A 19,580-nucleotide genomic window follows, 5' to 3' on the forward strand; every position below is an offset into this window, starting at 1 on the left:
CCTGAACATGTTTTCTGTGAAATATGTATAAGGGTTTGCTAGGGTAGACAACAAGACATAGATTTGCTCACTTAAGAAGTAATATGCCCAACTTAATTTGTAATAGTCAATGGTATATTCTTTTCAGTTCAGTCACTCAGTTGTGTCCGACTCTTTGCAACCCCACAGACTGCAGCATGCTAGGCTTCCCTGTCCATCACCAACTTCTGGAGCCTACTCAAACTCATGTCCATAGAGTCGGTGATGCCATCCAACCATCTCATCCTCTGTCATCCCCTTCTTCTCTCACCTTCAATCTTTCCCAGCAACAGGGTCTTTTCCAATGAGTTGGTTCTTTGCATCAGGTGGCCAAAGTATTGGAGCTTCAGCTTCAGCATCAGTCCTTCAAATGAATATTCAGGACTGATTTCCTTTAGGATGGACAGGTGGGATCTCTTTGCAGTCCAAGGGACTCTCAAGAGTCTTCCCCAGCACCACAGTTCAAAAGCATCAATTCTTTGGTGCTCAGTTTTGTTTATAGTCCAATTCTCACATCCATACATGACTAATAGAAAAACTATAGCTTTGACTAGATGGATCTTTGTTGGTAAAGAAATGTCTCTGCTTTTTAATATGCTGTCAAGGTCAGTCATAGCTTTTCTTCCAAGGAGCAAGTGTCTTTTAATTTCATGTCTTCAGTCACCATCTGCAGTGATTTTGGAGCCCCCCGCCCCACCAAAAAAAATAGGCTCTCACTCTTTCCATTGTTTCCCCATCTATTTGCCATGAAGTGATGGGACCATATGCCATGATCTTGGTTTTCTGAATGTTGAATTTTAAGCCAACTTTTTCACTCTCCTCTTTCACTTTCATTAAAAGGCTCTTTAGTTCTTCTTTGTTTTCTCATAAGGGTGGTGGCATCTACATATTGGCATTCCCCCAAAAGCTACACTGACTTATAATTCCACACATGGTATACCAGAATATTAATTTTTCCTCACTTTAACAAAAATTTTCAATTTTTGCCAGTGTAATGAAGTTTGCATAGAAATTAATGATCTTTTAATGATCATTAATTAGTGATCTGGCAAGGTTAGTGATCTTTTCACATTTAGGGGCATTTGTAAAATATATCCTCTCCAGGAACTGACTGTTAGGTATTTAGCCCATCTTTCTACAAGGCTTTTAAAAATATGTACCTTTAGGAGTTCTTTACATATTCTGGATATTATTTGATTAATGTATATGTTGTAAACATATTTTTCAATCTGTTGTTAGCCTTTTAACTGTTTATGGTGTCCTTTGTATCAGAGGTTTTAAATTCTGATGACGTCAAAATTATTAATCTTTTTCTCACTTACAACCTGTGTGTGTGTGTATGTGTCTTGTTCACGAAGGCTTTCTTACCAATAAGTTGAATATACATTCTCCTATATTTCCTTCAGCTATTTTTTGGAGTTTTGATTTTACTATTTACTTTTTAAATCCTTCTGGAATCAACTTTTGAGATTGGTATGAAGCAGAATCTGATATTGTTTCCTAAATGAATGTACACTTAGACAACAGAATTCATTACAGTCAATCTTTTACTCAATGCATTAAAAAACCTCTTTTCAGGTACCAAATTCCGATTTGTATACTGGTCCATTTTAAAACTCTCTTTTCTATTTTCTTGATCTATTTGTCTATTCTTCTGCTAATACTCTAATTACTGCAGATTAATAATTGCGTATTGTACAATCTGGTTGCAAGAGAACCTCTGTGAAGATCCACAGAAGTACACCCTCATTGTTCCTCTTTTAAGAACTTATCTTGGGAATTCTAGCATAATTTCTTTTTTAGAAAAATTTTAGAATAAGGTTGTCAGATCCATTTCAAAAAATGTGTTGATATTTTCTCTGAGATTGCATTGGGTTTACATACTAATTTACAAAGACCTGTGATATTTACAATATTGAGATATATTCAGTTGTGTGGCCTTAATTTATTCAAATTTTCTATTTAATGATCTTTAGAAAAATTTCATTTGTATTACTCATGTATGTATTGTTTCACTTCAATTAAATTGATTCTTGGGTATTTTATAATTTCTGTTGCTATTGTGTAAGGGATTTTTAAAAATGAATTTGTGACTGCTATATTTTTTAAAATTAAAATGAACATTTATGAGTAATCCTAAGTCTTAAAGATTTATTTGCTTACCATTGATTTTTAGTGTTCCTCCTGAACTTTCTTTCCTTCTTTCCTTATAATAGAGCATATCTTCTAGTCAATATTTCATCTAAAATTTCTGGGTGGTAAATTTTCTGAATCCATTCTTGTCTGAAAATGTCTTATTTAGCCATTACACTTGTCTGAGCATTTGTTAGATTATACAATTCTAGATTCAAAATCATTTCACCTCAGTACAAAGAAAATATTTCTCCAGTATCTTTTTGTACCCAATGTTGCTGATGAATTTGAAGTCAATATGTGCTTTTTTCCTTATAAATAATGTATTTTTTCATTTTAGAAATCTTTAGGATTTTCTGGTTATCCATAAAATATTAAAGTTTTACCATTACTTTCTCGGGATGGGTCTTTTCTCAGTCTTCTTACTTGGCACTCAGTGGAATTTAATTTAAAAATGTGAGTCTTCTTTCACATCTGAGGACTTTTATTTATTTCTTTCTCTAAGTGCTTTGATAGCTTTGGATTGGTCCTCCAAGGCCTTTAACCTTTATTTTATACATATCTTCTCTGTCCATTCACATTGTGGTCTAAGATAATTTCTCAGGTTGATATTTGAGTATCCAAGTTGCTCTTCAGCCCTCAATTTTGCTATTCAGCTTTGAGGCTTTGTTTTCTTCTTCTTCTTTTTTTTTTTTTAAACTGGTATTTATTTCATTTCCAAAATAGCTCATCTTCCATTTCTTCATTAAGACCCGCTCTTAATGAACAATAATCTCTCTAAATACATTTTATGACAATCATTTTATGTCTTAAAGTCGTCAACCATCTGTTCTACTTGTTCTGTTTCCTCAGGTGTTATCAGGGGTGTGTGTGTGTGTGTGTGTGTGTGTGTAGGCTGATGCTTTTCTCTTATGGTGTTAATTTTCCTCAAATGTTTGTGAGTCTTGATTATATTCATGTTGGACTTCGATTTTCCCTCTTAACCTGTATGTGAACGCTGTAACAATGAACTTAGCTTGCCACTAGTAACTTAGTGTTGCAGGATATGCTATTAAGATGTGACAGGAGCTAGTCTTCTGGGATAGAGGTTCCCCGAATATCACTAGACATTTGCACCTGTAACCTGTATTTCTGGCCCAAGTGCCCACCCCAAAATGCCCCCACTTAATGGTGATTTGTCTCCTTGTGTGCTTAATTATTTTATTAAATACTAAAAAACTTATCTGAGTGAATTCTTTGAGATCTACAATGAAATTGCCTTCCTGTGAAGAGAATATGAATTTGCTTCTGCCAAGTGCCTGGGACACTGTAGTACAGGACCATCTTAGATCTAGTACTAGACTTAGAGTACCTGGGATAGCCAAGTCTGAAAATCTCCAGGAGGGCTGGAGATTACAACTTCATAGAAATGTATTTTTTCTTTTTTCCTTTTCTCCCTGCTTTTCTAAGTGTCAAGACTCTGCAAATCCCTGGACTTTGGAAGAGGTGTATTCATTTCTAGTTTGCCCTTGTCCTAAGAGTATAGAACTTTAAGGATTTAGGTTAATGTTGACAAGGTTTCCTATCAGACGCCTCACCTCGGGCAGGTCTTGAGGACTAGATTCCATCCTCCTTGCTTTGTGAGGCCACTAAAACCAAAGCCCAAGTTTATCTGGCTCAGGACAAAAGAAGTTTTGGTGTTCAGGTACAGGGCTGGAGCCAGGGTGAGGCAAGTCCTGGCCCTGCTCAGGTATTCTGTATTTACTTCTTTCATTCCAGCAATTTCTTATATATTAAAAAAGAATCTAGTAGTCCTTTACTAACTTCTCAACTCATTTGTATGCTTCTGTGTCATATTTTTCAGGGGGTTGCTGACCTCATAGACGGCAGCCCACCAGGCTCCCCCGTCCCTGGAATTCTCCAGGCAAGAACAGTGGAGTGGGTTGCCATTTCCCTCTCCAATGCATGAAAGTGAAAAGTGAAAGGGAAGTCGCTCAGTTGTGTCCGACCCTCAGCGACCCCATGGACTGCAGCCTTCCAGGCTCCTCCATCCATGGGATTTTCCAGGCAAGAGTACTGGAGTGGGTGCCATTTCAGCGGGTGGGTTAGTCCAAATAACCCCTCACCTAGGCTTTTGTTACCAGCAATCAGCCTGTTGCCTTTTCCTTTGTATCCGGTGGGAGTGCCCTGTAGTGATGAGGGGAGGAGGGGTCAGAACTGCTAGGCTGCTTCTAATGTTTTCAACCAACAATCCTTTCTTTTTGCCCTGAGGCTCCTCTCCTTTTTCCTAAATCCATGTGTACATTTTTTTCTAGCCATATTCTCTTTTTACATTTTTTTGGCAAAAGTTTCTTCTTCCATTCCATTTCTATTTCTTGTCCTTTAGGTATTCCTAATTTCATTTTCAACACAGACACTAGTTTCTCAGGACTGATGATCTGTTTTCTTTAAAAAAAAAAAAAACTCTTCTGTGAGGGAAGCTGCAGGGTATATATTATTTTTTCCAATCTGGGAATATTCTCTTCAGTCCCCGGTAACGTTGGCTCCAAGCCTGTAGGGTAGACTTAAAGAAGTCTTAAAAGAAACCAGTTTTCCCTGCCTACCATATCTCTTTAGTGATAAACTATATAAATAAAATTAGATGGTTATAGCTAAAAAAACACAGTCGTAATATTACAGAATCAGCAAAAAACTGGTAAAATGCCACTGTTGAAGTTTATGTAATCATCATTTTGCCAGAACAACTGGTTGAAAAGTAAGTAATGCAAATCAATCACCTAGCTGTTTGTTCTATACAGAAGCAAACATATACACACATTTTAAAATATTTGGATGATTGATTGAATTTATATTTTTCATCTGATTGTTTGGTAGTATGTAGAAATAGCTCATGGCAAGTAAATATGATAATGAGGCAAATACTCTGAACAGTCTACTTTGGAGAATACATAGAATAACAAACAGATGATAGGAAGTAAAAAAACAAAAAGCGAAACTTGATTCTCATTGGAGGATTTGGGTTTTCTAGATTTTAGAGTTTAGAAAATGTGTAAATCTAGAATAATAAAAATATTTACATGACTTATTTCATAGGTTTTGCGAATGTATTTTACAAAGTTTTAAAGTGTTACATGGATATTAGTTACAATCCTACTTTACAAGTGCTCATTGAGCATGTGCCAAGTTCTGCAATGAGTTATAAGAAATATTAAATGTGAGGAAAACACAATCCTTAGTTGACAGTTTAGTGAGAAGGGTAAAAACTAACTCAATTGTGAGTCTGTGATGTATAAGAAAATAAAGGCACAATTTTCTATGAGGAAGGGCTTGGGAACGCTTTTTATTGGAAGAGTAGAACTTGAAATGGACCTTTAAAGATTAGTAGGATGTTTATGCTGTGGATTTATGGTGCTGAATTAATTTCATGACTCTGGAAGACAGTCCTATCATCTGTAAAAACATTGAATTAGATGATTCTTAGTGCATTCCAGGTGGCTGAGATGGTAAAGAATCTGCCTGCAATGAAGGAGACCTGGGTTTGATCCCTGGATTGGGAAGATCTCTTGAAGAAGGGAATGGCTACCCATTCCAGTATTCTTGCCTGGAGAATTCCATGGCGGGCTACCGTACATGGGGTTGCAAATAGTAGGGCACAACCGAGTACCTTACATTTTCTTTTTTCAGTGCATTATTAACCATATGATCAAGAATTTGAGGTTTTGCACCTGAGAACCCAGGATGGTGGGAGAGATGTCGATGCCGTTAAGAAGACAAGAAACATAAGAGAGAAACTAACTTGGAGAAAAAATGGTCAATTTAAGATGTTTGCAGATTATACCCTATTCATGACTATCATGCAGCTGATATGCAGGTCAAGAGATCTAGAGGAAGGTCTAGGGTGTAAATGAAGCCCTGGGGGACTTCCCTGGTGGTCCAGTGGCTAAGACTCCATGCTCCCAATGAAGGGGGCCCTAGTTTGATCTCTAGCTAGGGAACTAGATCCCAGATGCCGCAAGTAAGAGTTCATATGTTGCAACTAAAGTCCCTGCATGCCACAACTAAAGATCTTGCATGTCGCAACGAAGATCCCACGTGCTGCAACTAAGAACTAGCACAGCCAGGTAGATAGATAAATTATAAAATAAATATAAAAGTCACAATTATTAAAAAAAATAATTGAAGCTTGGGGCTTGGGAAAGAGCATCAGAAGCACAGAATATGAAGACTAAGAAAGCTATGCAATGAACTTTGGGCTTAGCATTTAAAGGGAGGGTTGAGGAAGACAAACCAGTGGAAGTGTCTAAGAAGATCATACAGAGGTAGAAAGGAAAAGAATACAGTGAACAGTGTCAAATGCTGCAGAGAGTTTAAGTAGTAAGAACAGTAAGAGCCCCCTGGATTGATAATCAACGGCTATTGGTGTTCTTTAAGAAAGCAGTCTCAATAGATGGAAAGTAGATCTTAGAATCAGTTAAGAACATGTAGACAGCTATTGGGCTTCCCAGGTTGTGCCAGCGGTAAAGAACCTGCATGCCAGTGCAGGAGACAGAAGAGATGTGGGTTCAGTCCCTGGGTGGAGAAGATCCCCTGGAGGAGGACATGGCAATCTACTCCAGTATTCTTGCCTGGAAAACTCCATGGACAGAGGAGCCTGGCAGGCTACAGTCCATAGGGTTGCAAAGAGTCAGACATGACTGAAGTGACTTAACATGCATGCACAGACAGTTATCACTGGCAGAGAGGATTCTTTGCATAGGAGAGACATGAGTCTTTGCATGGAGAAAATGGAGTAGAATTGGGAAGAGTGATTTCTGATATGACAAAAGGACATGGCAGAAGTTAGTTCCTTGAAGCAGACAGAGTAACCAGAAATAAAGCTGAAGCCAGGGCATTCATGGGAGCAGCTGGGGGAGGGGTCTATTCTGCCCTAGATCCTCAGGTTGTGGGTTGCCTTCTCCCCACAGAGTGCTGTCCTACTGAATGGTTCCAATGAGGAATAGTAACTTGTTAATATAGAAACATTTCAGATGACTGTAGGATACGAATACAAGGAAAAGGCTTACATATTTCAGGACAATTCACAAGAGGAATGAACTTCCTCACTGATCTCTAACATAACATAGAAACCAAAGCTCTCTCTAGTAGTCAGTGGTTACCCCATGACACACCTGCTCATTCCTGCTTCTCTGCAAGGAAAGATGCTCCAGATACTGGCAATGTATTCTCTCCCTATTTAGAGGCATAATGTAAGGGACTGAAAGGAAGCAAAGGTAATTTAAAACTCCTGGATTTCACAAGTTATTAAAAATATAATAGAGCTGGTAATAAAAAGTACGTTTCTGAAGCAGTAAGACATCGCCTGCTTCTACTGCTTAGACCCAGCATCCTCTACAACATGTCCAGGACTTGGCCTTTACGTGGCTCCTCTCTGAACTCCCCGGGAATGTAGATGTGATTGCTAGGCAATTGCTTTCTGACTTCTGATTAGAGTGAGATCGATGAGCTTCTTGCCTTTTTCAATTGGGAAAGACAGTTGCTGGGTGGGAGAGTAACAGTGGAAAGAGTTGCTGCGAACTTTCTATTTTAGTGTGTATTTTAATTTGCTTTTACTTTATTTTTTTCAAATTGTAGAAGCTTATGATAGTGAGAAATTACTATCAGAAATTGAGATAGGATAGAGAAACCTTGGATCCTGAGTGATCTAGAGCCAGAACTTCTGGCAATGTCTTCTTTCTGCCTCAGTTATATACCTTATGTGTGCGTGCGTGCTAAGTTGCTTCAGTAGTGTCCAACCCTTTGCAACCCTATGGACTGTAGTCCACCAGGCTTCTCTGTCCATAGGATTCTCCAGGCAAGAATACTGGAGTGGCTTGCCATGCCCTCCTCCTCCAGGGGATTTTCTCAACCCAGGCCTACTGTGGTTCCTGCATTGCAGGTGAGTTCTTTACCACTGAGCCACTGGAGAAGCCCCTATGTACCTTATATTACCTCTTAAACCAGCAGCTGAACAGGTAGGGTGGATAGAGAGAAAACAGACCATTAGTTTTATTTCCATTTTCTAAGGCTCACTTTGGGATAGACTGTTCAGTCTTTCCATGAGCATCAACTACTTCATTTTGAGCATTTACTAAAAGGGAAACCTAAGATCAGTAACTATTTTAGAATGCTCCTGAGGTGAATGCAGAGTCAGGGAAAAATTGCAGTTATGGCATCATCCCTGTCTCAATAATTTCACACGAGTGAAGTCAAAGTAAAATGAATATAAGTGAAAAAAGCATAAGAAGGCAATATGCAAGCTCGAAAGGTATCAGTTCAGTTCAGTTCAGTCACTCAGTCATGTCCGACTCTTTGCAACCCCATGAATCGCAGCATGCCTGGCCTCCCTGTCCATCACCCTCTCCTGGAATTCACCCAAACCCACAGCCATCGAGTCGGTGATGCCATCCAGCCATCTCATCCTCTGGCGTCCCCTTCTCCTCCTGCCCCCAATCCCTCCCAGCATCAGAGTCTTTTCCAATGAGTCAACACTTCGCATGAGGTGGTCAAAGTATTGGAGTTTCAGCTTCAACATCAGTCTTTCCAAAGAACACCCAGGACTGATCTCCTTTAGGATGGACTGGTTGGATCTCCCTGCAGTCCAAGGGACTCTCAAGAGTCTTCTCCAACACCACAGTTCAAAAGCATCATTTCTTTGGCACTCAGCTTTCTTTATAGTCCAACTCTCACATCCATACATGACCGCTGGAAAAACCATAGCCTTGACTAGAATGTTAATGTAAAAGGTGAGACCTGTTTTGCCTTGAAAACTAGGGGTAGAGAGTCAGGAAGAAAAAATAGAGTGGGGTTAAGGATTGATTTTACATATAGACCTTTAGGTGTTTTAGCACTTGCTTGGAAAGCAACTGTTTTCTCCCCCATGATACCTCAGTTGGTAATGAATCTGCCCACAGTGCAGGAGACCCTAGTTCGATTCCTGGGTTGGGAAGATCCACTGCAGAAGGGATAGACGACCCACTTCAGTATTCTTGGGCTTCCCTGGTGGCTCAGATGGTAAAGAATCCACTTGCAATGCGAGAGACCCTGGGTTCAACCCCTGGGTTGGGAAGATCCTCTGGAGAAGGAAATGGCTCCCCACTCTAGTATTCTAGCCTGGAGAATTCCATGGACTGTGTAGTCTATGGGGTTGCAAAGAGTCCAAACACGTGTCCAAACACAACTGAGCGATTTCCACTTCACTTCTCCCTTACAAACTTCTTCCCCGGGTCTTTATATACCTGCAACCGATAAATGATCTGTTGAAAACGCCTCTGACCCTGTGAAGTGTGATAATCCCAGAAGAGCTCTGTACTCACCATGGCTCTCTACTCGCTCTCCTCCTGTTCACTCCTACCAATTGAAATCAAGTTTTTCTCTGCTTCTCTGATTAAAGTGTCTTGGAAATGTAAAGATTCTCCAGCTACTAAATCCAGTGTTCACTCGCTGGCCTTTATTTCCCTTCCCTACTCTCTCTGGCATTTGGCACTATTGGTTATTCTCATCTTCCAGGCACGCTTTCACTCTGGACTCTTATGACTGTCTTTAGTTTTGTTTTCCATCTACCGTACTCCTTGGTCCCCACTGCTGTCGCTATAGTTGAAGTCCTCATCATTTCTTGTTTGGGTCATTTAATAGTCTGCTACTGGTTACATTCATGGGGTCACAAAGAGTCGGACATGACTGAGCGACTGAACTGAACTAAACTGGTTACATGGTCACCAGAGTTACACAGCCGACCCACCTACCTCTCAACTGCTAGTCATTTTTTTAAAAGCATAATTCTATTCATGTTCTTCAATGAGTAAACTCTTAAATGACTCCTTATTGCTCACAAGATCAAACCCAAGCTTCAAAGCCTATCACATAGTCTTTGCCTACTTCTCCAGCCTCAAAACTTTGTGTTCCATACTTATTTATAGACCATGCTCTTTTATTCCTCTATGTCTTTATTTCCTTTATGTAGTCTAAAATGTTTTCCTCTTTTGTCTGCTTAGTGAACACTCACTAATCTTTCAAGATTCAATTTATGCCATTTCGTTTATGAAGCCCTCTGACTGCTCCACAAACTGGTAGAATTGGGCATTCCCTGACTTGTGCCCTATATATAGTACCTTATAAATGCTATTATTTAAATACCTATGTGCTTAGTCACTTTATCATGCCTGACTGTGACCCCATGGACTGTAGCCCACCAGGCTCCTCTATCTATGGGATTTTCCTGGCAAGAATGCTGGAGTGGGTTGCCATTTCCTCCTTCAAGGTATCTTCCTGATTGGGGATTGGCCAAGGTCTCCTGCACTGTAGGTGGATTCTTTACTGCTTAGCTACCAGGAAGCCAAATATCTGCAACATTTTATAATTTATTCACTTGTAACTTGTTTTCTTCTTCTTAACTGCTCAAGGATAAGGATTGTGTCTTAGATATTCTTCACATATCCCTGGCATATAATTTTTATTATATTCTTCCCATACCCCTGACATATAACTTTTATTAAATACTTTTCTCCCTGAAAGTCAATGGCTTTTAGTATATTCACAGATATGTACAACCATTGCTATAATTTTAGAACATTTTCATTACTCCATCAGTAATCTTGTGTCCTTTAATTATAATCTCCCCAGGTATCCTACACCTCCCAGCCCTAGGTAATCGGTAAACTATTTTCTGTCTCCATGGTTGTACCTAATCTGGACATTTCATTTATGGAAATCACACAATATGTGGCCTTTTGTGGCTTAGTACAATATTTTAATGATTATCCATATTGTACTTTATTGCTGGATAATACTCCATTGTATGGATATATCAAAGCTTTTTATTCATTCATTGGTTGGTGAAGACCAGTTTTTCCCCACTTGTTGGCTACTATGAATAATGCTGCCATTTGTGTGCAAGTTTTTGCATGGAAATAAGTTTTTAGTTTCCTTGTATATGTACTTAGGAGTTTAATTTCTGGATCCTATGATAATTCTATGTTTAATCCTTTGAGGAACTCCAAGGCTGTTTTCCAAAGCACTGAAGTCAACTGGGCCTTAGAAAGCATCACTATGAACAAAGCTAGTGGAGGTGATGGCATTCCAATTGAGCTATTTCAAATCCTGAAAGATGATGCTGTGAAAGTGCTGCACTCAATATGCCAGCAAATTTGGAAAACTCAGCAGTGGCCACAGGACTGGAAAAGGTCAGTTTTCATTCCAATCCCAAAGAAAGGCAATGCCAAGGAATGTCCAAACTACCGCACAATTGCACTCATCTCACATGCTAGTAAAGTAATGCTCAAAATTCTCCAAGCCAGGCTTCAGCAATATGTGAACCGTGAACTTCCTGATGTTCAAGCTGGTTTTAGAAAAGGCAGAGGAACCAGAGACCAAATTGCCAACATCCTCTGGATCATGGAAAAAGCAAGAGAGTTCCAGAAAAACATTTATTTCTGCTTTATTGACTATACCAAAGCCTTTGACTGTGTGGATCACAGTAAACTGTGGAAAATTCTGAAAGAGATGGGAATACTAGACCACCTGACCTGCCTCTTGAGAAATTTGTATGCAGGTCAGGAGGCAACAGTTAGAACTGGACATGGGACAACAGACTGGTTCCAAATAGGAAAAGGAGTAAGTCAAGGCTGTATATTGTCACCCTGCTTATTTAACCTATATGCAGAGTACATCAGGAGAAACGCTGGGCTGGAAGAAGCACAAGCTGGAATCAAGATTGCCAGGAGAAATATCAATAACCTCAGATATGCAGATGACACCACCCTTATGGCAGAAAGTGAAGAGGAACTAAAAAGCCTCTTGATGAAAGTGAAAGAGGAGAGTGAAAAAGTTGGCTTAAAACTCGACATTCAGAAAATTAAGATCATGGCATCTGGTCCCATCACTTCATGGGAAATAGATGGGGAAACAATGGAAACAGTGGCTGACTTTATATTTTTGGGCTCCAAAATCACTGCAGATGGTGACCGCAGCCATGAAATTAAGATGCTTACTCCTTGGAAGGAAAGTTACGACCAAACTAGATAGCGTATTGAAAAGCAGAGACATTACTTTGCCAACAAAGGTCCGTCTAGTCAAGGCTATGGTTTTTCCTGTGGTCATGTATGGATGTGAGAGTTGGACTGTGAAGAAAGCTGAGCACCGAAGAATTGATGCTTTTGAACTGTGGTGCTGGAGAAGACTCTTGAGAGTCCCTTGGACTGCAAGGAGATCCAGCCAGTCCATTCTGAAGGAGATGAGCCCTGGGATTTCTTTGGAAGGAATGATGCTAAAGTTGAAACTCCAGTACTTTGGCCATCTCATGCGAAGAGTTGACTCATTGGAAAAGACTCTGATGCTGGGAGGGATTGGGGGCAGGAGGAGAAGGGGACGCCAGAGGATGAGATGCCTGGATGGCATCACTGACTCGATGGACGTTGAGTCTGAATGAACCTCGGGAGTTGGTGATGGACAGGGAGGCCTGGCGTGCTGCGATTCATGGGGTCGCAATGAGCTGGACACGACTGAGTGACTGAAGTGAACTGAACTGTACCATTTAAAAAAATTGAGGTGAAATTCATAACATACAAGTAACCATTTTAAAGTACACAATTAAGTGTATTCACAACCATCATGTATTTTTAGTTTCAAAACTTTTTCATTAGCCCAGAAATACACTCTATATTCATTAAATAACTTCCCACTGTCTCTCTGTGCAACCACTGGCAACCACTAATCTTCTTTCTATTTCTATGAATTTGTCTATTCTGGATATTTCACTTACATTTCATATAATAAAAATCAAATAACATGTGACCTTTTGTATCTGGCTTCTTTCACTTATTATAACGTTTCTGTGGTTCATCCAACTTGTAGTACATTCCAGTACTTTATCCTTTTCATAGTTGAATGATATTCCACAGAATGTATACACAACAATTTGTTTACCTACTCATCCATTATTGAGGTCGTTTCCATCTTTTAACTATAAAAAGTAATGCTTTTATAAGCATTTGTATACAAACTTCCAGTGTGGACATATGCTTTCACTTCTCTTGGGGATATTCCTAGTAATAGAATTGATGGGTCATTGGAATTGATGAGTCATATGGTAATTCTTTCCAAATGTGGTGCTGGAGAAGACTCTTGAGAGTCCCTTGGACTGCAAGAAGATCATACCAGTCAATTCTAAAGGAAATTAACTCTCAATATTCATTGGAAGGACTGATGCTGAAGCTCCAATATTTTGGCCACCTGATGAGAAGAGCCAACTCATTGGAAAAAACCCTGATGCTGGGAAAGAATGAAGGCAACGAGAGGAGGGGGCAGCAAAGGATGAGATGGTTAGACAGCAGCACAGGCTCAATGGACATGAATTTGAGCCAACTCTGGGAGATAGTGAAGGACAGAGGAACCTGGCATGCTGCAGTCTAAGGAGTCACAAAGAGTGGGCCACAACTTCAGGTACTACTGAACAACAACAACAAATGACAATTCTAAATTTAACTTTGTGAGGAACTGCCAAACTGTCTCCCACAGTGGCTGTACCATTTTACACTAGCAATATGTGAGGGTTCCTATTTCTCCACATCATTTCCAAATCTTGTTACTCTCCTTTTTTAAAAAATTATAGCCATCCTAAACGAAGCTCAGCTGGGGAAGACAGGATGCTGAGCTTGTAGAAAGGTGCGTCATCAGCTGGTGAGAATGACTCCATGTTCTGGCCCCTTTGGAAAACACCAGCGTACAAGCTTGCCTGCTTCTTGCCTCTGGTTTCTGCCTCTCTCCATCTTCACTTCCACCTCCTCAACCTTTTCTCTCCTTTATTGCCTTCTCCTGAGGGTGACCAACCTTCTAGATTTACCCAGGACTGTCACATGATTGCATACAATGTAATATTTCATTGTGGTTTTGATTTGCATTTTCTTAGTAAGCAATTATGTTGAATATCTCTTTATGCACTTGATGGTCATTTGCATATCTTTTGGAAGAATATCCTTAGCCCATTTAAAAATGGGGTTAAAAAAACTGGGTTGTGTGTTATTTTGTTGATGAGTTGTCAAGATTTTTTCATACATTCTTAATACTAAACATTTACTGAATATGATTTGCAACATTTTCTCCTATTCTGTGGGTTGTCTTTTTAGTTTCTTGATGATGTCTTTTGAAACATAAAAGTGTTTAATTTTGGTGATGTCCAGTTTGTGGTTTTCTTCTTTTTGTTTGTGCTTTTGGTGGCATATCTAAGAAATCATTGCCTAATCTAGGGTCAAAAAGATTTATGTCTATATTTTCTTCTAGGAGTTTTAAAGCTTAAGCTATTATATTCAGGTCTTTGACCCATTTTGAATTATTTTTCATATAGAGTGTGAGGTAGATGTCTGACTGGGGTGAGATAGGTGGGTCTCCAGCTGTCCTCACCATATGTTGAAGAAATTATTCTTCCCCTTCGCCGTTAACTCAATATTTTGGCATCTTTGCCAAAAATTGATTGATGATAAATGTGAGGATTTATTTCTGAATTTTTAATATTTTATTGATCTATATAATCTCTCTTCATGCCAGTACCACACTGTGTTGGTTACTGCAGCTTTTCAGTCAGTTTCGAAATTAAGAAGTATGTGTCCTCTTCTTTTTTTAAAGAAGAACATTCATTTCTATACTAATTTTCAGATTTTGTTAATTTTTACAAAGAAATAAGCTGGGATTTTGATAGGGGTTATATTGAATCTATAGATCAATTTGGAGAGTATTGGCATCTTAACAATATTAAGTTTTCCAATCCATGAACGTGGGAAGTGTTTTCATTTATTGAGATTTTCTTTAATTTCTTTCAACAACTTTTTCAGTTTCAGAGGATGAACTTTGTACTTCTTTTGTTAAATTTATTTCTAAATACCTTATCCATTTTGATGCTATTATGAATGGAACCAATTTCATTTTGATATGTTTACTGTGATGGTATAGAAATAGAATAAATTTTTGTCTATTAATCTTTTATCCTGCAACCCTGCCAAACTCATTTATCAGTTCTAGTATTTTTTAAATTGAAAACCTTAGGATTTTCTGTGTATAAGATCCTGTCTTTGGTAAATACAGAGAGGTTTACTTCTCCTTTCTCAATCTTTATTTCTTTCTCTTATTTAATTGCCTTGGCTAAAACCTCCAGTACAATATTGAATAGGAATTGCAGGAGTGGACATCTTTGTCTTGTTCCACATCTTAGGGGCCCACTGGGAGAAAGCATTCAGTGTTTCACCATTAAATATATTAGGTGCCAGTTTTTTGAGGATGCCCTTTATCAGGCTGATAGGTGTTTTGATTTCTTATTTATTGAGTGTTTTTATACAAAAGGAAAGTCGATCTTTGTTAAGCGCTCTTTCTGCATCAATTAAGATGACCAGGTAGTCTTTGTCATTTGTTCTATTGTTGTGGTGTGTTACAGCAATTAACTTTCAGAGGTTATACAAACCTTGTTCTCCTAGGTTAAATGGAAATAAGTATTTCTTAAATTGAATTCATCATGAGCAAATTAGGTAAGGACTGGGTAAAAATTAACTCAATAAATGACCAGAGAAACAAGACTGGAAAATAATACCCATTTTAAGATAGTAACTACTTAGGAATTATGGAAACTTTGAAAATAGAATTGTTATTGTGGAAAAATTGTAAGAGACTATAAGAATATCAATTAAAGCACTTTAAAACTCTGAGTCCTTTGAGTCTATAATTCTCATTTAAAGTTCTAGAACTAGATCTTCATGATATTCTAGATTTAACAAAACTCAACAACCTATGTCAAATATCCCTACTCTATAAAAATTACTATAATGCTTTTCTTATAGATTTGCTCAATGTCTGCCCCTCTTCTCTCTCTTTTAATCTCTTTCTCTCTCTCTCTTTCACACACACATACACATACATATACACATATCCTTCCCAGGTACTGTCTTAAATGAGAGTATCGTTGCTATCTATCCTTATTGCATATTTTAAAGTACTTATCTAAAAATTGTGTTACTTAGAAATATTGTGAAGTTATTTACAATTTTCTAATCAGATTGCACTCTTAGTGCTAAGACCCTCATAGAGAACTGTAAGGACAGAAAAACTTACTTTTAATTGTGACCCCAAGAATTATCAATATCTCTATTAGCAGGAACAAGGGCTTCATCTTCTTCTAAGTAGCTCCTTCTTACTGTAACACAGGCAGAACTAGGTGGCCAGCCCACAAGCTTCCTCTTTTCAGGCCTGTAGGGGGTCAGGACTTGGTTGCTAAGCGACAATTTCCTTACTCTTGGGCCAATGAGCTGCCAGGAATTTCCTTTCAACCTGGAATGATGGCAGCTGATGGACAGAGCAGGCTGTGGGTAAGGAACCATATCTAGTTTGCTACTTCTCTGGTGAGAGATAAGTGGTAGGCTTGAAATAGGTAGGAGTTGCTCTCTCAACTCTTTTCAGAGTTGCTGGAAGTTCTTGTTTTTATGTTACCTCCACAGGTGCAAGCTGCGATTATGGGAAAGCACAACTAAGCACATGAGCTAACCTGACATCATCCTTTAATCTAACATCTCAAGGGTACAGTGGACAAGAAACATATGGACAACTGTTGTCCCCATCTTGGTGAAAATGTTTCTTCTCTGTTCAAGTAAGGAACTGCTGACATTTTACTGGGACCAAGTCAAATTTCAATCAATTACATTTTAAAAAGAGTGTTCATTAAACATTTTTATAGAAGGTGTTTTAAAATGCCTTATTTACTATCTTAAAATATATGGGAATTTCACAAATTAATACCCTCAAGCCTAGGACCAGATATTAAAATGAGCATTTAGGTCATGAAAGTCACTCAGTTGTGTCCGGCTGTTTGTGACTCCATGGACTATACAATCCATGGAAATCTCCAGTCCAGAAAACTGGAGCAGGTAGCCTTTCCCTTCTTCAGGGATCTTCCCAATCCAGGGATCAAACCCAGGTCTCCACACTGCAGGCAGATTCTTTACCAGCTGAGCCACAAGAGAAGCCCAAGAATGCTGGAGTATTTTTCTCCAGTGGATCTTCCTGACCCAGGAATTGAACCAGTGTCTCCCGCATTGCAGATGGATTCTTTTACCAACTGAGCTATCAGGGAAGCCCGAGTACTCAGGTATGACAATATTAACATTATCCAAAGAAAGGAGCCAGTAGAGGAATCATACCTAAAATATACCCAACTTTTACAGTGTGTTCAGATAATTACTTCAGAAACAGATGTATTTATTGCCTTGAATTTTCAGGTTTACTTTACTCCCTTTATTGTCACTGCTGTTGTGACAAATACTACAAAAACCCCAGAAATTTACAGTTCTGGAGCTCAGGAGTCCAAAAGGATTCTTACAGGACCAAAATTAAGAGCAGAGCTAGGGACTTCCCTGGTGGTCCAGTGGATAAGATATCCAGCTCCCAATGCAGGGGATCTGGGTTTGATCCCTGATCAGGGAAGTAGATCCCATGTGTTGCAAAGAAGACCCGGTGTGGCCAAAAAAAAAAAAAAAGTGTTTAAGAAAAAGAGAGAGCCGAGCTAGTTTGTTCAGGGGAGAATCTATTCTTTGTCTGGAATTATCCAGGTTTTAGTGGCTGCCCACATTTCTCAGTTTGTGACTATATCACTCCAATCTCTGTACAACCATTACTTTGCTTTCTCCTCTTCTGTGGTTTAATCTTCCTCTGTATCCCTCTTAGGACACTTGCAATTACATTTAGGGACCACCAAAATACAGGATAATCTCCTCATCTCAAGATCCTTAGTCATATCTGCAACGTTCCTTCTGCTACATAAAATAACATTCATAGGTTCTAGAGATTAGGTCCTAGAAATCTTTGGGATCATTATTTAGTCTACCAGAGTCCCTAATATCTTTTCCTTTCACTGCTGCTGCTGCTGCTGCTGCTGCTAAGTCGCTTCAGTTATGTCTGACTCTGTGCAACCCCATAGACGGCAACCCATCAGGCTCCCCCGTCCCTGGGATTCTCAAGGCAAGAACACTGGAGTGGGTTGCCATTTCCTTCTCCAATGCATGAAAGTGAAGGGTGAAAGTGAAGTCGCTCAGTCATGTCCGACTCTTAGCGACCCCATGGACTGCAGCCTACCAGGCTCCTCCGTCCACGGGATTTTCCAGGCAAGAGTACTGGAGTGGGGTTTTCCTTTCACTAAGGGACTTCAAAATATAACTGTCGCAACATCTGTGCTTTAAAAAAAATCTCTAAATAAAATTTATTTAAACTCTTAATGTCATCCATTAAATGTTCTTTATACAATCTTTTTAGCAGTCCCCATTTGGATCCAGAATTATCAGCATCTTTCTGCAGATGATGTTGCTTTTTATTTTCACTCAAACCATGGCCATTTGACCTATCTTCCCTCGACTTCCTTCCATGTCCAAACTTCTCTCACTTTTGATTCTATCCACATTTACTTTCCCTGGTACTTCAATCTATTTAGCATTTGTTCTTCTTTTTTCCTTTTGTCTCTCTCTTTTTCTTTTTGTTTCAATCTTTTGTATCAATTTTCTTCTTAATTTAAAAACTCTTCATCTCTCCTAGAAAAATTCTCTTTTGACTCTAGTATCCTTACTACTGCTATTAATATCTTCTCTATTTATCTTTTAGCCTCTAAACATCTCAAAAGAATACTCTATAATCACTGCTCCTGTCTTGCTGCCTCTCACTTATTCTTCAACTATTTGCCTTTATTTTCACTAATTTACATAGACGAAAAAACCCAATTATCTTTTCTTAGTTCTTATCCTACTTAATCTCTGTGAGAAATCTGACATTTCTGATCATTAACCTCTTCTTGAAAATATAGTATTGGTTTTTCTGAAAATGGAATTGCAAGTAATATTCTACACTGTTGAATAAACTTCTCATTCTTTTTCCACTGCGTCCTCGCTCATTCATTCACGTGTTGAAAATCTGCCATATGCTAAAGATGAATGGTGACACTCTTTGAGGTGTTCACAATAATTTTATTTGTTAGCTCCTCTCTTGGTCTTCACATTAAAATTAGGGTCTCCCATTTTGGTCTCACATACTCTTCCTTAATTTTGCTAACATTTCTTTACAGATGCTTCTTTACATTTCATTAATTCAATAAACCTTTATTATGTACCAGGTGTTGGGCATTTTCTGTGAATGGTGAGCAACAAGATATATTTCCTGTCCTCAGAGAGTTTAAGTCTAGAGTAAAAGATAAGTATTAATAAAATAATCTCAAAAAACCTGTGAAAAGTGTCTTATAGGAAAATGAATTAGTACTGATGACACATAAGGGAAAACTGTGTGAAGAGGTCAGGTGGGGTCAGAATCACCAAAGGCTTTGCCAGGGAGAGAATTTTGCCAGCTATACTCTGAAGAACGAGAATGGGTTGGCTAAACATGACATGTCCTAGGTATAGTGA

The 19,580-nt window shown here is 38.7% G+C and overlaps 1 protein-coding gene across 5 annotated transcripts in view; it reads right to left on the reverse strand.

The window, feature by feature from the left end:
- Window positions 1-19,580, reverse strand: part of SEL1L2 (SEL1L2 adaptor subunit of SYVN1 ubiquitin ligase) — a 125,351-nt gene that overhangs the window by 99,682 nt on the left and 6,089 nt on the right. For 2 of the 5 annotated variants that reach the window (XR_009740198.1, XR_009740197.1), the window contains exon 1: window positions 16,258-16,426. The exons of 1 other annotated variant lie outside the window; for it this stretch is intronic. Coding sequence is in view for 2 of the 4 variants with exons in the window: in XM_061435639.1 (XP_061291623.1) it covers window positions 16,258-16,315 (58 nt within the window). In the remaining 2 variants the exon portion in view is untranslated. Of the gene's footprint in view, window positions 1-16,257; window positions 16,427-19,580 lie in introns of those variants that run through there. 2 more of the 5 variants (XM_061435639.1, XM_061435638.1) reach the window with 1 other exon arrangement.

The sequence above is a fragment of the Bos javanicus genome, chromosome 13, assembly GCF_032452875.1.
Source record: "Bos javanicus breed banteng chromosome 13, ARS-OSU_banteng_1.0, whole genome shotgun sequence".
NCBI lineage: Eukaryota > Metazoa > Chordata > Mammalia > Artiodactyla > Bovidae > Bos > Bos javanicus.